The sequence below is a fragment of the Saccopteryx bilineata genome, chromosome 2, assembly GCF_036850765.1.
Source record: "Saccopteryx bilineata isolate mSacBil1 chromosome 2, mSacBil1_pri_phased_curated, whole genome shotgun sequence".
Lineage (NCBI taxonomy): Eukaryota > Metazoa > Chordata > Mammalia > Chiroptera > Emballonuridae > Saccopteryx > Saccopteryx bilineata.
The window spans coordinates 264,619,446-264,637,567 of NC_089491.1; the positions used below are offsets into that span (position 1 = coordinate 264,619,446).

Here is an 18,122-nt window from a genome sequence, read left to right on the forward strand (position 1 = left end):
GCTTATTCACTGGCGGTGACAAGATGGGTCTATGGCCGTGGGCAGGCCGTTGTCTCCCTCTACCGAGGACTCCACGCTGGCAGAGGGTTCTTGACACCAGATTAACATCACTTCACTGGTCGGTTTGCCTGGGTCTGGTTCAGTTGGCAATGTGGTTTTGAACTTCACAGGTCCACTTGCACATGGATTTTTTTTCAATAAATGGGCACAGCCCTATAAATGTATTTTCTTTTTCTTATGGTGTTCTTAATTACATTTTATTTTCTCTAGCTTACTTTATTGTAAGAATACTACACACAACATGCAAAAGATGCTCTAATCAGTTATATTATCGATAAAGCTCTCAGCCATCAGTAGACTGTTAGCAGTTAAGTTTTGGGGGAGTTAAAACATGAATTTTGAACTCTGTGTATGCAGGGTCGGGGGTTCAGTGCCCCAACCCCATATTGTTCAAGGCACAACTGTATTAAACACAAACTCAGCATCAGCCAGAGTGTCTGGGCAGGTGGAGGACACAATCGGTGAAAGCAAACTGAGTTGAGACCATTCTGGCAACAGGGCTGAGATGTGACCAGACCCCTCGAGCGTGGGAAAGCCACTTTGGGGCAACTTTGAATCAGGAGTGAGATGCTGGGGGTGGGGAACCCAAATGAACTCTTACCTTTTGTTCTGTTGTGACTAATTGCCCAAGTAATCCACCACTGATGTAGGAAAATTGGGAGATGCAGATAAGCAAAAAGAAAATGAAACTATGTTTTTCCTACCATCCACAATCGACCACAGCCAGTAACTCATGCAGGGAGCTGCAACTCCCTGCCCCCAGGTGCCAAGCAGGCCTTGTAAATGCGTGTGAGGTGTGAAAGGGGGGGGGGGCCTGGAAGCGGGCCTGTGGCCAGGCAAGCCCCTGCCTGTGCTCCATGCACACACTACAGCAGCTCCTGGGCGCTGGCTGACGGCCGCTTGGGGAAAGCTGAGACCGAGCTTTGGACGGCTCAGAGGACAGGAGAGCCTGGCTGCTATGTTGCAGAATCTCCCAGTTATACGGTGTTGGCTTGGCCCAGGAGCCACAGTTTTGCATCCCTGATGGCGAGGAGGGGGGGGGGGACGACAATACCTGTGTCGCTTATGTTTCTTGGAACTTTTCTTCTTCTTTTTCTTGACAGGTGAGGGGCTGTATGATGGAGACCTGCGGGGGAGGGAGATGCTCTTCAGAGGGGGGTTCACGAAGAGCCTTCTGCCCCTACTGCCCCCCCCCCCGCCACAGGTCTCCGCTCTTCCAGGGACACACGCAGGACAATACCCTGACCGATCTGAGCTTGTATTTGTTTGAAACGTCAGACGATGGTTCAGGTGACCCTAGTTCCAATCTTGACTTTACTACCAATTCATGAAGTCACCTTGGGTAGGTCACTGCTCTCCCTATTTCCCTGCTGACAAAATACCAAGGTTGAAAAAGATTAGGTGTTCCAAATCCGATGCCCACAGACTGCTCTCAGCATAAATGGATGCAGCAGCCCAGGTGTAGGACAGCAGGGAGTGGTGGGGACTGTGGTCCACCAGTGAGCACCTGCCCAAAGGGATGCTTCTCAGATCAGCTGAGGGTCCCATGTGGGAACGTGGGCCCAGACTTCCAGAAAACCTCCTTTTTTCAGTAGAAGTCACCAGAAACACATCTTTTTATATGAAATCTCAGCTTTTAAATGTTGCCCACCAATTGAAAAGACAAAAATCAAACAAACAAACAAAAAACAACAAAAATACTTTGTAAGTCCAACAAAGCATGTCTGCAGGGGAAAAGCAGGGTTTAGAACAACCACACTCCTAGAGAGTCTCAGTGCCTGTTTCCAGACACATGCTCAGTGGACCATTATCGAATTAAAGACTGCATCAGTGGAGCCTGGCACCTGTGGCTTTCTTCACTGAAGTGTTCTCACACCCACTTCTAAGACCAGGAGGCGTAAGCCACTTGCCCCCGTTCCACCCCTCCCCTACAGGGGCTGAAACTCAGGGTCTTCACCCACATTCCCGTTTGGGTCCTCTGAGAACTAGGCTAAGTGGGTATCCTGGGAACAAGGTCCCAGAAAACCTGGAAGAGAGACCTGTCATTCAGACACTCCTCTCTGCTGCCCCCTGCAGGCTTCTTCAAATACTGCCTCGCAGGTTTGGTGTATTTTTCAACTCGCCCATTTAAGGTCTCTGCTCTGGCACTCTGGGTCCGGGGCACTGGATAAACTTTTAGTCTAGTGAGTGGCAGCTTAGAAGAAAACCTTGAAATCTTTTTAAAGACAAAAAAAATTTTTTTAAAGGAATTGTACATAGAAGAAACCCTTAGGGTACAAAAGGGTCAAGAGCTGGCAAAAAAATATATAAGATCCATTTTCCATGGCATTAAACTTGCTAGGTGTGTGTGGTGGAATCATTGGCAGCCTTCAGACAAGTCCCTGTAGGTTCTGTTGCCCCCTCTCTGTGCCTTTCTTTTCTCATCTCTAAAATGGGGACAGTAATGCTTGCCTGGGAGACTGTGGTCAAGGGGAAAGAGATCACAGAGAACACAGTGCTTGGCACAGAGACAGTTCTCAAAAGAAATCAATATTCAGGGTCACAACTATGCTTCCAATTCATTGGTCATTTATAACTACATGTCTAACACCGTGACAGCTCCTTCCACATCTGTGTCTTCATCTAATTGATACAAAAACCCCAAGAGGTAGGCATTATCTCCATTTTATAGAAATGGAAACAGAGACGTTAAGTGACTTGCCTGAGGTCACACAGCTAATTAAAAGGCAGAGAGAGGAAGGGAACCCAGAGGGGTCACTGTTTGACTCTGAAACCTATTTTACCCTCTTCTGTCCCTACCCCCCTTAAAGGTGTCGCCTTCCCTGGGGGCCCTCACCTCCTTCTCTTCTTCCGGGTGGACTTCTTCTTTTTCTTCTTCCCCCTGGAGGAAGGTGGTGGTGTCAAGTCTTTGTCGCGAGAGGCACTGTGGGGAGCACAAAGTCTGGCGTTAGAGGACTCTGGGTCCTCCAAGCCCCCAGCCTGGGCTATCGCAGCCAGGAAAGAGGGACCTGGTTCCTTGGAGGATGAAGGACCCACCGCGAACACCTAATTACCACCTCATGGCGGAATCGGTCACACTTCAGATTAAGTGCTTCAAATAAGGAGTTAATGCCGACCTAATGAGACACATACTGCACGTTCTCCAAACACCAATTGATTATTTAAAACAGAATTAGAGAGGTTAACTGCTCCTTAATAGATTTATTATTGAATTTGCAAATAGTTCACCTTGGTAAATAAATCACTTTTTAAATAATTAATCGGCAGTCCAGCCCCTCTCCCTCCCCCATACCTCTTGTCTGTAGTTCTTGCTGGAAATGTAATAGGAGGCAGATATGTGAAGGAGCAGCTGATTATTAAAAGTATATTTGCCGAGGTCTAATGTAATGAGATACGTATCTTACATTTCCTCACAGAACCTCAAAAACCTCCGCTCTTCAGGAATAATTATTTCCCATTCAATTAAATTCAAATGCTCAGGCTGCAGTTAAATGAAGTCAAGTTATCTCCTTTTATAATTGGGGCAGGCTCTAGGGTTTTTTTTGTTTTGTTTTGTTTTTTTAAAAAAATGCACTATCCTGTGGCATTTTTTTTAAAAAGGAGATGGTTGGGGATGAAAACTGCTTGGAAATTGAAACATGCCCACCCGTTGACCACAGTGGGAAGATATAATAGTAATAAGAATATTATTGCCATTATTAGTAATAACATGACTACCATGTATTCACTCATTTCGTGCCAAGCATTTTACAGACTTGGATACTCAGAAAACACGTTGAGGGTGGTCTGATTTTTACTGCCTCCTTTGGGAGAATTTAAGGCTCAGAAAGCTGAAAGGGCTGGCCCAGGGCTGCACCGCTGGGAAGTGTCTGAGTCCAGGCCTGTGTGATTCCCATCCTGAGGGCTTCCCCTCAAAACCAGCTGCCTTCTCGAATTGTGTGTGTGTGTGTGTGTGTGTGTGTGTGTGTGTGTGTGGCCCCGCTTTTGGAAATTACCTAACTCTTTACAGAACATTCTAACATGCTGCCACATTGAATTCCATTTCGAGAATCTGGATCCTTTTGGTTTGTAGAAAGAAATGAGAAAGAAGTTACAATATGTGCCAGGGTCTCAGCACGGCCAGTATAAAAATCATATAGCTATGTCTAGAACATTCTCCAGAGAGTCACATTTAGCAGGTGAAACACAAACACGAGAGAGTAAGGCCTCAGCTACTTCACGACACTTTTATGTTCTAAAGCACAGAGGACACTCACTCCCCATGTCCAGGAAGCGAGCAGGCTGCCTGTGGAAATGGGGTAGGCCACTTCCAGATTTTTCCTTCAACGAGGTCCTGACACAGAATAAATATTTGGTGAGTGACCAAATGAGGGATGCATGGATGAAATAATTTAGCCATTTGTTAAATCATCTTGTTTCATAGAAACATTTCCCTTCTGCAAAGAATTTGAGAGAACAAAGCCAAAAACATTTAAGGGAGAGATACTTAAGGGGGGGAACCTTTTTAATGGTGTATTGCATAAAACAGAGAAAGATCTCATTATTTCAGTCAATTACTCTCACTTGTTTCTGGGACCCAGCAGACCCAGGGGAAGCAAGGTTTGGGAACCACAATCCGAGACTCAGGTTTAAATGATGGAGTAAAATCAAGAAAACCCTTGACTTTAGATAGATCCGAGGCTCGGGAAGGGGTGAAATAATCACCCCCTTCCATAAGCCCCCATGACTTCGCCCAGATAGGTCTGCATTTTCTCTGCCCCTTTCTTTCCAGGGCACTATTTCTTCAAGGTGTGACCTCACAGGGGGTAAAGGGGCCGGAATAGGGGTTAAGTACACTGCAGGTAAGCACGCAGGGATCACCGACGCTAGTGGCTCAGTACGTGAGGGTTACATCTACAGAGATGCAGTACACAGTGGTCAGATAAGGATGAAGCACTCAAGAATGTTGGCTCTACAAGCTGTGGAAGCAGCCGAGTGCCCGTCACTAGGCGAGTAGATAAAAAAGCTGTGGTGCGTATACACAATGGAATGCTACTTGGTCATAAAAAAAGAACGAACTCATCATTTACAACAGCATGGATGGACCCTAGAGGGTGTTGTGCTACGTGAAATTAACTCAGACAGAGAAAGACAAATACCATGTGATCTCACTTACATGCAGAATCTAAAGAATATAAGCAAAAGAGAAACAGACTCATAGAGAATAGACTGATGGCTGCCTCAGGGGAGGGGGACTGGGGGGCTGGGTGGAAAGGTGAAGGGACTGAGAAGGACAGACTGGCTGTTACAGAACAGCCACGGGGATGTCAGGTCCAGCACAGGGAATATGGTCGATTGTAATAACTATGTATGGCGCCAGGTGGGCACTGGAAGTGTCAGGGGACCACTCTGTAAAGTGTGTGATTGTCTAACCACCATGCTGTACACCTGAAACTAATACAGAACAATACTGAATGTAAACTGTAATGGAAAAACAAATGTTTTTAAATCATGCTGGCTCTAGAAACGAACACACCTGGATATAAATCCCTGCTCTATTACCTCCTAGCTCAGCTGAGAATCATCTACATCATTCGTAAGATGGGAATAAAACAGGAGACCCTTTTCCAGAGTTTGCTGCATGGAGTAAAGGCGCTCTTGTGCCACGTGCCTGGCCCAGAGCAAGTTCTCAGTAAATGTACTTTCTATTAATATCATGGTTATGACTTATTATCACGATTAATATTCTTACCACCATTACTGTGGTTTCAGTCATGTTGGAGAGGGGGTCACAGATAGGAGAGGGGAGAGGGAGGCCCAGACGCTCCACAGTCAGACTGAGGACAAAATCACTTTTCAGGTTTTCAGGTCCAGAACCTGCTTTCCGGGCTCTGTAAGCCTCCAACTGCGGTTTTAAGCACCTGTGGTATCCGAGGCCACCGCCAGGTCTGCGCGTGCCTGATCTGATTTAATCCTCACCCGACCGTGAGAATTAAATCTTAATATCCCTGTTTTATATTTGCAAAAACTGAGGCCCATGGAGGAAAACTAAGTTGCCAAAGGTCACTCCATTAGTAAGTGGTAGCTAACTCCCCTTTGACCACCTGCGAGACAATGTTTTGCAACTCCGGAAATTCCCTTCCTCCCCCTTCTCTCTCCATCTCCTGTCTCTTATGGAAACAACCTTTATCCTGTTCCCGGAATGTAATTCCCCAGATCTGCTGTTGAACTTCACTTCTCCAGGCTGACAGGACTGAACTGTTTCTCTCTCAATGAAATCGCAGCCTAACAAAGCCTGTGGCCGAGATGGCGACCCGGGTGGGGAGCAGACTCCGTCTACAGATGCCTCTGGCTGCCCAGACCGCTTCTTAATAATTTAGGTTCTTAACCAGAGGTTCCTGTTCATCAGTCTCAGGGGTCTACACATTCTTTAAAATGGTACTCAGATGGCCCTGGCCTTTGGCTCAGCGGTAGAGGGTCGGCTTGGTGTGTGGATGTCCCGGGTTCAATTCCCGGGCAGGGTACACAGGAGATGTGCCCATCTGCTTCTCAATCCCTTCTCACTTCTCTCTCCCTCTCTTTCTCTCTTCTCTCCGCCTCCTGCAGCCAGGGCTCTATTGGAGTGAGTTGGCCCCAGGCAGAGGATGGTTCCATGGCCTCCGCCTTAGGAGCTAGAATGACTCCAGTTACAACGGACCAACACCCCAGATGGGCAGAGCATTGCCCCCTACTGGGCTTATCAGGTGGATCATGGTCAGGCACACGAGGGAGTTGGTCTCTGCCTCCCCTCCTCTCACTAAATTAAAAAAATCTGATGAACAATATAAACTGAAGAGTGGAATAGAGACAGAGGCGGGATCAGAGGATCCAGAAGGAAAGCAAACAGAGGGAAAGGGATGATAGGGTGATTAGGATGGGACGAGAGCAGAAAAGCAAATCCTGGAAGAAAGGGGGGGGCGTTATGGGGAGGGAGACAGGGGGGATGTACTGAACACAGGTGACATTAGAATCTATGTAAACACAATAAATTAATAATAAAAAAAAGATACCCAGATTTGGGGTGTATTCTCGGGGCACATTTTTCCTGGGGGCAGCCCTCATCACTTCCGCCTGACCAGATGGGGGCCCAATATGGCTTCAAACCTCTACCTTAGTAGCCCAAGAACTCCAGGATAGAGAATCTGGACTAGGTCAGGGGTCCTCGGGCTAATCTTGGCTGTAAAATGTAATCTGTAAAATGGCGTTGACACCCTCTGACTGAGCAGGAGGCAAAGGTCGTATCTGGAGAGCGTTGCTGACAAGGACACTAACTTCGTTTTCCATCTGCCATGGGGGGGGGGGGGGCAGATTCAGGCCCAGGCAGTGAGAGAGGGGTGAGTTAGGTAGAGGAGTAGGAACAAAGCCTGGGCCAGCTGGTGAGGCCAGACCACAGGACACTGTCAGAGGCAGACTCACTTTCCCAGAGGCTGAAGGTGGGACTTTGTAAATGTGCATGGTACAAAAACTTAAAACAGACGGCAGGAGACAGATTGGCTGTTTCATTAACATCAAAGTATAATGTGCTAGGTTTAAGTCCGGGACGTAAGATCAGAGAGGCTGAAGTTCAAAACTTCACTCGGTGTAAGTATCGCACAGAGAACAGTCAGTAATATTGCAATGACCATGTACGGTGCCAGGTGGGTACTGGAGATATCCGGGAACACTGTGTAAAGTATATGCCTGTCTAACCTCTGAGCTGTACCCCCCAAACCAACACAAAATAAAACCGAAAAGAAAAAAATAAAAAGCTATGACTGGTAATTGGTGCCCAAAGTAAAACAAACAAACAAACAAACAAACAAACAAACAAAAAACTCCACTCTGCCATTTACGGGCTGCTGTGTTTGAGGCAAGTCACTCACCTCTTTAAGCCTCAGGAAGATGCCATATCCCCGAGGGCGGCACAGTGCCTGTCCCGTGGTCGGTGCTTGTGACATATGGGTTGAACAACTGAATTAAGAAACGAATGCAAGGAGCTGGGACTCGGGAGGCAGATCTGGGCCCAAGTCACAGTTTGGGAGTCAGCGGCTCAGAGAGCCATTGGAATGGAGAGAAACTAACCCTATCACTTAAGGCAGGAACAAACAACAGTGGCTCAAGGGTCCAATCAGGCCTATCTCCTTTTTTTTGCACAAATAAAGTTTTATTGGACACAGCTGTGCCCGTTTGATTATGTGCTACTGTCTGCAGCTGTTCTATGCTACCATGCCGGGTTGAGTAGCCACGGCAGAGGCCACAAACCCCAAATATGTTCTGTCTGGATAACAGTTTGCTGATCCCTGATTGGAGGGTCTAAGAGAAGAGCTTGCAGAAGAAGGAACGGCCAGAGGGACAAACTTCCTTTCTGCATCTGGAACTTGAACTGTCTCACTGGACTGGGGTGGGGGTGGGGGTCGCAATCTCACCTGCGTGCTCTGGCGGGACTGAGCTCCCGGCAGGCCTTGTCTCTCCCCCAGCTGTTGGTGCCCAAGGCCTCAGCAGACAGATGCTGGCTCAGCTTCTCAGAGGGTCCCTCCTGAGCTGGAGCCATGGGGCTGCTCTGCAGTTCTGTTCTACAGGGGCAGAGGTAAGGAAGTAAAAGCATTAGGGTACGACAGAGACTCTCAGTGTTCACCACAGCCTCACAGATGTCCTAATGTTTCCCAACTTCCCGTGCGGGTAGGTAGGGGCCGCGAGATTCCCTCTGGCCAATGCTGTGTGGGCGGGCCAGCTTGTCACAGGAAGATCTGTGCACCTTCTCCAGCTCTTCCTCTGTCACAGAGACTTCGGAGGCCACATGTCCTGAAAGAGGAAGTGAAGACCTGGAAAGAGAAGCTCTCTGAGGGAGCAGGGATGCTGGAGCCACATCGGACTCTGCATAATAGAAGGAAACCTTTGTCAGGTTAAGCCGTTGAGATGGGGTGTATTTGTTACTGCAGTGTAGCCTACCCTACCCCGACTAAATCACAGGGAGGGGCTGGAGGCCAGTATTGCATGTCCTTCCTCAAGACATGGAGGCCAGACATGATTAGTTCCAAATTCTCTTTGCCATTTTGATTCCAATTTTTCTGCCTCACATCTGTAGGGGAAGAGAGGCCTGAATTCAAATACCACTTTCCCCATTGAGTAATAGGACCTGGCCAGCCACTCAACCTCCCTGAGTCACAGTTTTCTCAATTATAAAATAGTAAGGTGACCAATCATCCTCCTTGAGGGAGGACAGTCCTTCTTTTGTAAGTTCCGTCTTCCCTCGAAAAATGTCCTCCTACATGTCCTTCTTTCTGATATTGGAAGACTAATCTGTAAATGTCCGTATTCAATCGATGCATTCAATCCATTGCGTGTGATGTGACATACTGTATTTGTATCTAAGTTAGTACTTTTTTCTTACAATTATTAAAAATTAATAGGCATGTAAGCATAATTACAATATAAAATATTACAAATGTTTTTATAATGCATTTATCATATTATAGTGTATATCGTTGCAATGAATAAAATGTTTCTTTTATTTAAGATATTGTTTTCTTCAATTTATTTTTGTCCTCCTTTTCATTGTAAAAAAGTTGGTCACCTTATAAATAGGGAAGAGTATCATATCAGCACATATAGTATTGAGTTGTGAAGACAAACAAACAGGAAGACCTAACGTGTCAGTTCCCTTTCTCTCTACTTCCTTGTGAACCAAACCTCCCAGTCAGTGTCTGTAGCAGGCCTCCTCTTGAGCCACACTCAGTTCCTACAAAGGCCCCACGTTCCCTCTTCTGCCTCTAAGGGGAGCTCCAAACAACACGGGGAAATTACCCAAGTTCCCCCACTCCTTCTCTGAGTCCCAGGGAGAGAAAAGAAGCTGCCTCATTACCCAGTCTTCGGAGAGAGGCTCACTCAAGCCCGTGGGCGCCTAACCGGGTGGAGTCAGGAGCCCCGCCCCCTCTTCCCGCCTGCAGAGTCTGTCCAGGTCCAGCATCGATTAGAAACGTCAGCGTTTCTCACGCACCGAGCTCCTGCAGCCAGTGCATCAAGACTGGGTGTATGACCTGGGATGAATGCATCTGATAAGCCCCCTGCTCCCTGGGGCTGCTGGGAGCGCAGGCCAAGCCCAGTCAATATTGAAGGAAGGACAGCAGAACACATCCGTCTGTCAGTTGCTTACTGTGCATCTTTGGAAGCAGAGCTGAGAGATGCTGCAAGCCCGGGGTGGGGGTTGGGGGATGAACACTGGAGTTAGGGCTTCCCAGCCTTCCTCACTGCCCACGCCGTGCTCCCCTCCATCCTACCCGGTTTCAGTTCCCCCTGCACCTCCCTGCCCCCCTTCTCCTACTCCGAGGATTCTGTTTTCTCACCTTTGCCCAGGTCAGTCTGTCCGTGGGGAATGCTGTCCCGGCCCTTTTCAGACAACTCAAGGTTTGCAATTTCTGTCCAGCCCCCTGCAAGGGGCTCCTCCCACGCTTGTCCAGGCCTAGGTTAACCAGCATTCGCGAGCCCCAATGCCTCAGGTGTCTGCAATGTGCCCTTGCCAGCTCTAAGCGTGGGGCGCAGTGAACAAGACAGAAATGTCGCCTGTGATCATGGAGCTTACATTCTAGATGGAGCTTACATTCTAGATGGAGAAGCAGGTAATAAGCACATAAGCAAGTCATAATAAAGCTTATTGGATGGTAATAAATTGAGAGAATAAGTCAGAATAACAGGACCAGGAAACGGGAGAGGAGGTATGGAGTAATAGAAGGAGACCTTTGGGAGATCTAACCCCTGCTCTTCCCCCCCCCCCCACAGTGGCTCTTAATCACATGTGTTACTACTATTTACCGTCTCCTCACACTAAACTATGAGCTCCCTGAGCGTAGGGTCCTGTCTTCCTGCCCCCGAGCCTGCTGCTTAGTAAATACTCAGCAACATTCGCTCAATGAATAAATGAAATGCAAGAGCACATGCATCGGCTAAAGAGAACATTTGTTTCAAAAAGTTAGAAAGGGCTTTTGAGAAGCTTTGAGCTAATCCCTTTATGTTACAGTGGGTGGAAATAAGCTAGCCCACACTGCAGTCTACTCAAAGGGCTCCGTCGAAGCCTTTTCTTGTCTACCCCCTATGTCTCTGGGAAAAGTGAGCAGTGAGCTTATCGATGTGTGCGTGTGGCCCAGCAGAGCACTGAATTGGACACACAGGAGAACGGCATTTTGGACACTGGGGCATTAGAGGAAGCCAAGACACAAATCTGTACCAGAGGCAACCCTGCGGTGGGCAGACACTAAGAGCTGATGTGAGAAAGTTGGCAGTGAATAAATACATGGCGAGCAGCCCCTGCAATGGGCGGAAGTGCTCGGCGACTTGTGCTAACAGCAGGCGGAGAGACATGCGCTGTCTGCAGGAAGGAGAGATGGTGGATACTACTTGCCAGGCTCTGGGGCACAAGGCTCAGGTTGGAGACAATGCCTCCTCCATCGCTGCCTTCTGCAGGGTTCAGAGTCAGGGATGGAGGAAGCCCTGGCCATGCTTTGAAGAGGATCCCTCTAATGGAGTTGCTACAATTTGTAACGTGACGCAATAGGCTGTCCTTTCGCCAATAGCATTAGCTTCACCTTCCTGGTGTTGTGCCCACCCCCTCACCTGAGATTATAAACGAAACAGAAACATGATTAACTCTACCAGGCAGACAGGGAGCAGTGGGGGGAAGGAAGAAAGGACTCCTCCATAATCTAATATAACACATTTATCATCGTCTTTCAAGATGTTCCAATGCTTTGCTTTTCAGCTTTCTTAAACCTGAAAGAGACCCAGGAATCATGTAGCTGGAGGTTCCCCAAACCTGGCACAGTATCAGAGGCCCCCTAGGAGCTTTAAAAAAATACAGATTCCTAGTTCCTATCTTAGCTGTAATCAATTAGTCTCAAAGGTGTGAAACGCGGTATTTGCATCTTAAAGAAACATCCCAGGAAATTCTGCTTCCTATTGGATTGTGAATAAACTCCAGATTGATTATCAGATTAAAAGGCTCTGCATGGCTTGACCAGTGGTGGTGCAGTGGATAAAGCGTTGACCTGGAAATGCTGAGGTCGCCGGTTCGAAACCCTGGGCTTGCCTGGTCAAGGCACATATGGGAGTTGATGCTTCCTGCTTCTCCCCCCCCCCTTTCCTCTCTCTTCTCTCTCTCTCTCTCTCTCTCTCTCTCCCTCTCTCTCTCCTTTCTAAAAAATGAATAAATAAAAAATTAAAAAAAAAAAGAGAAGGCTCTGCATGATCTGGCCCCTGCCCTGCTACAACCCCATCTCCTGTATCCTCTTTGTCCCTTACTCTGCTCTAGTCACATGGCCACCTTGCTGTTCCTCAACCAAAATAGAGCGTTTACTCAGGGCCTTTGCTCCTTCTGTTCCTTCCACCAGCCATGCTGTTCCTCCCGCTCTTTGCATGGCCAGCTCCTTCCATTCATTCCAATGCCAAATGCTCAGAGAGACCCACCCTGACCCCCTTACCTAATCTTGCTCCTCTCTTACTGGCCTCATTAGAACAGTAGGCTGTGCCTTCCGTCAGAGCACCTGCTACTATTTGAAACAACTACTTTATATATTTATATTTATTTCCTACGTGTTGGTCTTCTGGGCTAGGAGATAAGCTGCAGGAGAGTGAGAACTACTTTTCTCACCACTGAATCCCCAGGAATACAGTGCCTGACCTGGTAAGCCTTTTTCCTCAAGAACCATTTGTTGAACGAATGAATGGACGATCAGATGAGTTCCAGTGACTGATCTCACATCTCAGAACCACGGATCAGATTCACCCTCTCCCTACACATAGAGAAGCAGAGGTCCGGGGACAGGGACCACCAGTCTGAGGTCATGCATCACGTTGTCAGCGGACTGGGACCTCAGCCCCAGCAGCCCCCTCAGCTGCTGCACCCAGCTTCCTCCCCAGCCTCCAGCTCTGTGTTCTGGCAGGGTTTTAAGGGAAACTCTTCATCCTGGCTGCAGCTGCCCCGTTTTTTGCCATACAGCCCTTCGATGTTGCATTTAAAAAAAAAAAAAAAAAACTACTTAAAAGCAGGCAAGATCTTCAGGGCCCGGCTGAAAGAGTGAAGTCAGGGGCCTGCATGCTCCACTTCACAGAGGCAGGGAGGGAGCCCTGAGCCGCGAGTGCTGAATTCCACAAGGCCTCCCCACTCTGGTTCTTTCCTGCTAATCAGCGACCTGGAGCTTAGTTGCTGCTCTCCGTAGTCATGGCAACCAGCAGATTTACAGCCTCTGATAAGAGCCAGGGCTGAACTTTCTGCAAAACTCTCTGAGACGCCTTACTCCCCAGCCGCTCCCCCGATGGCTCTCCCAACAAAGTGCTTGCTCAGCCCAGGCCTGGGTGCAGGTCCTGGCGCTTCAAGCACTAAACCCAGTTTAACGTCGCTTGGGGAATCAGAGATGAACAACGTTGCAGGAGACTGGGAAGGGCCACCAGTCCTAGGCCCATCTCTGATAGGGTGGGGAAACTGAGGCCTAAGAGGCTCTGTTCATGGGTGACTCATGGGAAAGCTGCGACTGGAACCGTGGCCTTCGACCCCGAGCCCAGTGCTCTATCCATGTTACTTGATCGTAGCAGCAGCTGGCACGTCCCAAGCACCTGCTCTGTGCCGGATGCCGGGGTGAGTGCTTCTCATGTGTCATCTCATTTAAGTTTCCAAAGACACCCAGGAGGAAGCATGGTCAGCCCCAACTGTACCTACGGAGAAACTGAGACCCAGAACAGTAAGTGGCAGGAACACCCTGCCCTGTGTGTTCAGAAGAGTCAACTGAGGATCATTGAGAGCCATCTAGGAAACACTGAAAATGTAAGGAAGTAGTGAACGGGGGCGTAATTACCCTGCAAGACAGGGACGGACGTGCCTTGCGCATTTGGAGGAGAGGCTACAACTCAAGGTTTGGCCTGCATCTTCTACTCTACACACAGGAATGGCACTTGCTGGTCAGATTTGGGACATCCCCGACACTTCGTGCCTCCATCCCACTGATAGCTTCTCCTGGGGGCACAGCATTTGCTGGACCAGGGTCTCACCTGATGCTGGCAAGCCTCTGTAAGGCACTCAATTTGGTGAACTCAACTCCATTATGCAGATGAAGACACCGAGGCCTGGGAGGCAAAGGGTCTTGCTTCCTGTCTGAGGCTCACGCCCTGGGTTCTTGGTCTACACTTGCTTCCAGGGCTATGAGTGACCCATCCTTGTTCCTGCACTTGGTCAAACACCTACAATCTGCCTGTTTCAGGAGGGAGTGAAGGCCCAGACCCTCAGCTCGTGAGTCCACCAGACAGCCCAAGGCTTATCATGGGGGCCAGCCCATAGACAAGATGGGTTTATAGCTTATTTGTGCCTGGGCTGCTGAAACTTCAGTATGGGCCCTGTTAGTATCCTGGCCTGAAGTTTGAGTACCAAATCCTTTTTGAGACTAGTTAAGGCTGGTTTGGGATAATCTGCGGGAGCTATGACTCTGAGCTTTGCTATAAAGGGCAGAAAGCATTGGTGCTTGGGGTGAGATGGGGGATTCCAGAGACATCACTGGAACAACACCATTTGCATGTGTGGGCAATCATGTTCATCTTGGGAGAAACTGAATGAGAAATAAAGGGAAGCTTTATGAGGCTGGCATCTCTCTCATTATTTCATTCATTTTGTCAACAGTTGTTTACTAAACACCTACTTAGTATCAGATTCCAAGGACCCAAAGTAGCTAAGACCCATCTCTGCCCTCAAGGAACTCCCAGCCTGGCAGGGGAGAAGGGTCCCTCTGCTAGGAGTTACCAGGTGATACAGTAAGTTCTCTGATGAGTAGAAGCCCTGAGGACCATAAACCAGAGAGAGCACCTAATCCAGCCTGGTGCACGTGGGCAGGTGGCCATGAAAAGCTTCTCGAACGATGTATGGAAATTGGTCAGGAGAGCAGAGTAGACTGTGCCAAGGCCCAGCACCACCAAGACACAACAGTGGACTTCTTACTGCAGAGGAGGCAGGAAGGTGGGAGACAGTCGGGGTGAAGGGTGGAAAACAAGAGCTGAGACTGGCTTGCCTCACTTAGCATAACACCCTCCAAGTCCATCCAGGTTGTCTTGTATGACAGGCTTTCCTTCTTTTTCATGACTGCATAATATTCCACTGAATATATGTACCACAACTTCTTTATTCATCTGTGGATGACCGCTTAAGTTGTTTCCATGTCTTGGCTATTGTAAATAATGTTGTAATGAACATGGGAGGTGAAAAAAAAAAAAGCAAGAAGTAGAGGCTAGGAAGGAAGACAGGGGCTGGATCCTTCAGGGCCTTGTGGGCAGGTGCTTCTCATGCCTTCATGTGCATATGACTCACCTAAGGATCTTGTTAGCACACAGATGCTGACTCAGCGGGTCTGGGTTAGGGCCCGAGCTTCCTCATTTCTAACCAATTCCCAGATGATGTTGCTGATCCCTGGACCGTACTTTTATGAGTAGCCAGACCGTAGATTTTATAAAGGATTTGGACTTGACCCTCAGGACTGGCCTCACCAGACAAGCACAGTCTTCTAGCATGCTCTCCAGACAGGCAATTGATGAGAATAGTTTAGTTCTGTTCTCCGGGCTGACAGTGTATGAGTGTGCAAACAGGTAGGTATGTGTGTGTGCTAAACACTCTTGTGTATCAAAAATTGCTTGGTTCCCAAGTTTAGGTCACAGGATAAAAGAACCATATGGAAAAAAATAAACTCAGCATTTCTTACCCGACTCAGCCAAGCGGTTCAGGTCCCCAGCCCGTCTGGGTTTTGAACTCTCATCAAGGAAACACATCCACCTGCTGCCCTCCGATCAACCCCAAATCCACCCCATCACTTTTCCTTCCACAGGCTGACCTGTCAATCACCTACTTGCCTAGTGAGGGATCAAACTGCTGTGAGGGAGACGACATTCGATTCTTGGAACTGCCTGAAATGCAGGCCGCCTCAACTTGAGAAATGGCTGAATTCCAAAATGCTGTGGTTTTTCCACCCGAATAGGTTGCAAATGATGATGCTGAAAAAGTACTCAGGTCCCAGAGTCTAGCTGACCTGAGTTCAAACCCTGATTCTGCCAGCTGGTCTCACCATGGGCAAGAATAACATCTCTCAGTCCAGCCTGGAGCACCCTCAGAAACTCTGCATCAGTTAGAATTGCAGACAGGGTTTAGATTTCTCCAGGGAGGGTGCGTGGCTGATTCTATTTTCTTAGCATGGGAAGAACTGTGCGAGGTGAGTCCCTTTTGGGCCTCGTTACAGCCACTGCTGGAGTAGGAGGCACCAGATCTGCTGGGGATGGGGCAGAAGTCTGCAGCTCGACAGGAAACCTTGAACCCACAGTAGGAGGGGCCGTGGTTCAGGAGCTGGGAGAGTGACAACTGGTCCCAGAAAGTGCCACCAGGGAGGACCCTTCACTCACTCTTCATTTATTCATTGATTCAACAAATAATTCACTGAGCACCTACTCTATGTGGACTCTGTTCTAGGTACTGGAGACACAACAGAAAGAACAAACCAAGGGGGGAAAAATATCCCTGCCTGGTAGAGCTTGCATTCTACTGGGATGGGCAGAGGGAAGGGGAGGGCAGAAAATTCACATAATTCAGTCATAAACATATAAGACGGTGAGTGCAATAGAGGAGAAATGAAGCAGAAGGGAGGCTGGGAATGCTGCTGGGAAGGGGCTGCAATTTTAAATGGGGTGATCAGAGAAGGCCTCGGTGAGATAGTAACACTTGAGCAAGACTCAAAGGTGATGAGAGAATGAGCCTCACACATGCCTGGGCGACAAGCAGAACATGCATAGGGCACAGCCAATGCAAAGGCCCTGGGGTAGGAACATACTAGAGGCATTGAGGCTAGAACAGAGGGAGCAAGGCAGAGAATAGTCAGGGGTGATGTCAGAGAGGTCATGGCAGACCAGATCACGGACCGTCTGATAGGCTACTGCAAGAACTTTGCTTTTTCTCTGAATGAGATGAGAAGCCATTGTGGGGTTCTGAGCAGGGGAGACATATAATCTGATTTAGGTTTGCAAGGGTCTCTCTGGCGGATTGCTGAGTGTAGACGGCAAGGCGGCTAGATTAAATGCAGGGAGACCAGAGAAGAGATTACTGCAACAACGCAGGCGAGAGAGGACGAGGGCTGGGATCTGTGTTATCACGGCCGTAGCGGTGAGAAGTGGTCAGGTTCTGGATAGATTATTGAAGCTGGAACCAACAGTGTTTGCTCACAGATTGGTTAGGGTGGCTGAAAGAGAGGGGCCCAGGGTGACTCCAAGGTGTTTGTTCTGAGCAGTAAGGAGAATGAAGCTGCCAATTAGTGAGCCTGGGTCAGCTGCCAGTGGGAAACAGTGTTTGGGACAGGTTCTCTGCAGCTCAGTTTCAGACGTGTTAGTTTTGAGATGCCAATTAGACATCCATTTGGAGATGGCAGGTAGGCGGTTGGGGACATGAGACAGGAATTCAGAGAAGACTTTAGCACTGGGGAAATGCATTGGCGAGGCAGATGTTAGCATTTAGACAGTATTTAAAACCAGGAGAGTGGATGTGCTGGGAAGTGCACGGCTGGAGCACCTGGCTGGAGTGAACTGGGAAATGAGAGGCGGGTAAGCCCTGATGGCATCGTACCAGTGGGATTCGAGGATAACAAGACGACTCAATAGAAGTGTCCCAGCCACGAGACTGGCTCTTAAAATATACTCATCAAGTGCCTGCCTCCTCCCATTCATTGATTTAGATGCACTGATTCATTTCTTGTTTCTGCGTTCATTCATCCATGCCTTCGTCAGCTATTCGTTTACTCACTCTTTCACTACTCAGTCATTCACTCATCTGCTGGGTGACCTCAGGCAAGTCTCTTTCCCTCTCTGGTGAAATCACAAATCCTACGCACCTTACAGGTAGGATGAACTGACATGTTGCTTGTCCAGCGCCGTCTCTGGCACATGGTCACCTTGAACTATCCACACTTTCCAGGAACAGGTGACATTGTTCTCCAGCCTTCCTGGCGGAGCCTGCCTCTGGGGACTTACACACTGCTGACTCTGATCCCCTCCGCACAAACAGC

The 18,122-nt window shown here is 48.5% G+C and overlaps 1 protein-coding gene across 1 annotated transcript in view; it reads right to left on the bottom strand.

The window, feature by feature from the left end:
* SRRM4 (serine/arginine repetitive matrix 4) overlaps positions 1-18,122 on the bottom strand; it is a 144,860-nt gene that overhangs the window by 30,622 nt on the left and 96,116 nt on the right. The window contains exons 2-4 of the mRNA XM_066260462.1: positions 8,484-8,630; positions 2,897-2,983; positions 1,115-1,186 (exon numbers count right to left, since the gene is read on the bottom strand). Of these exons, the coding sequence (XP_066116559.1) occupies positions 1,115-1,186; positions 2,897-2,983; positions 8,484-8,630 (306 nt within the window). The remainder of the gene's footprint in view (positions 1-1,114; positions 1,187-2,896; positions 2,984-8,483; positions 8,631-18,122) is intronic.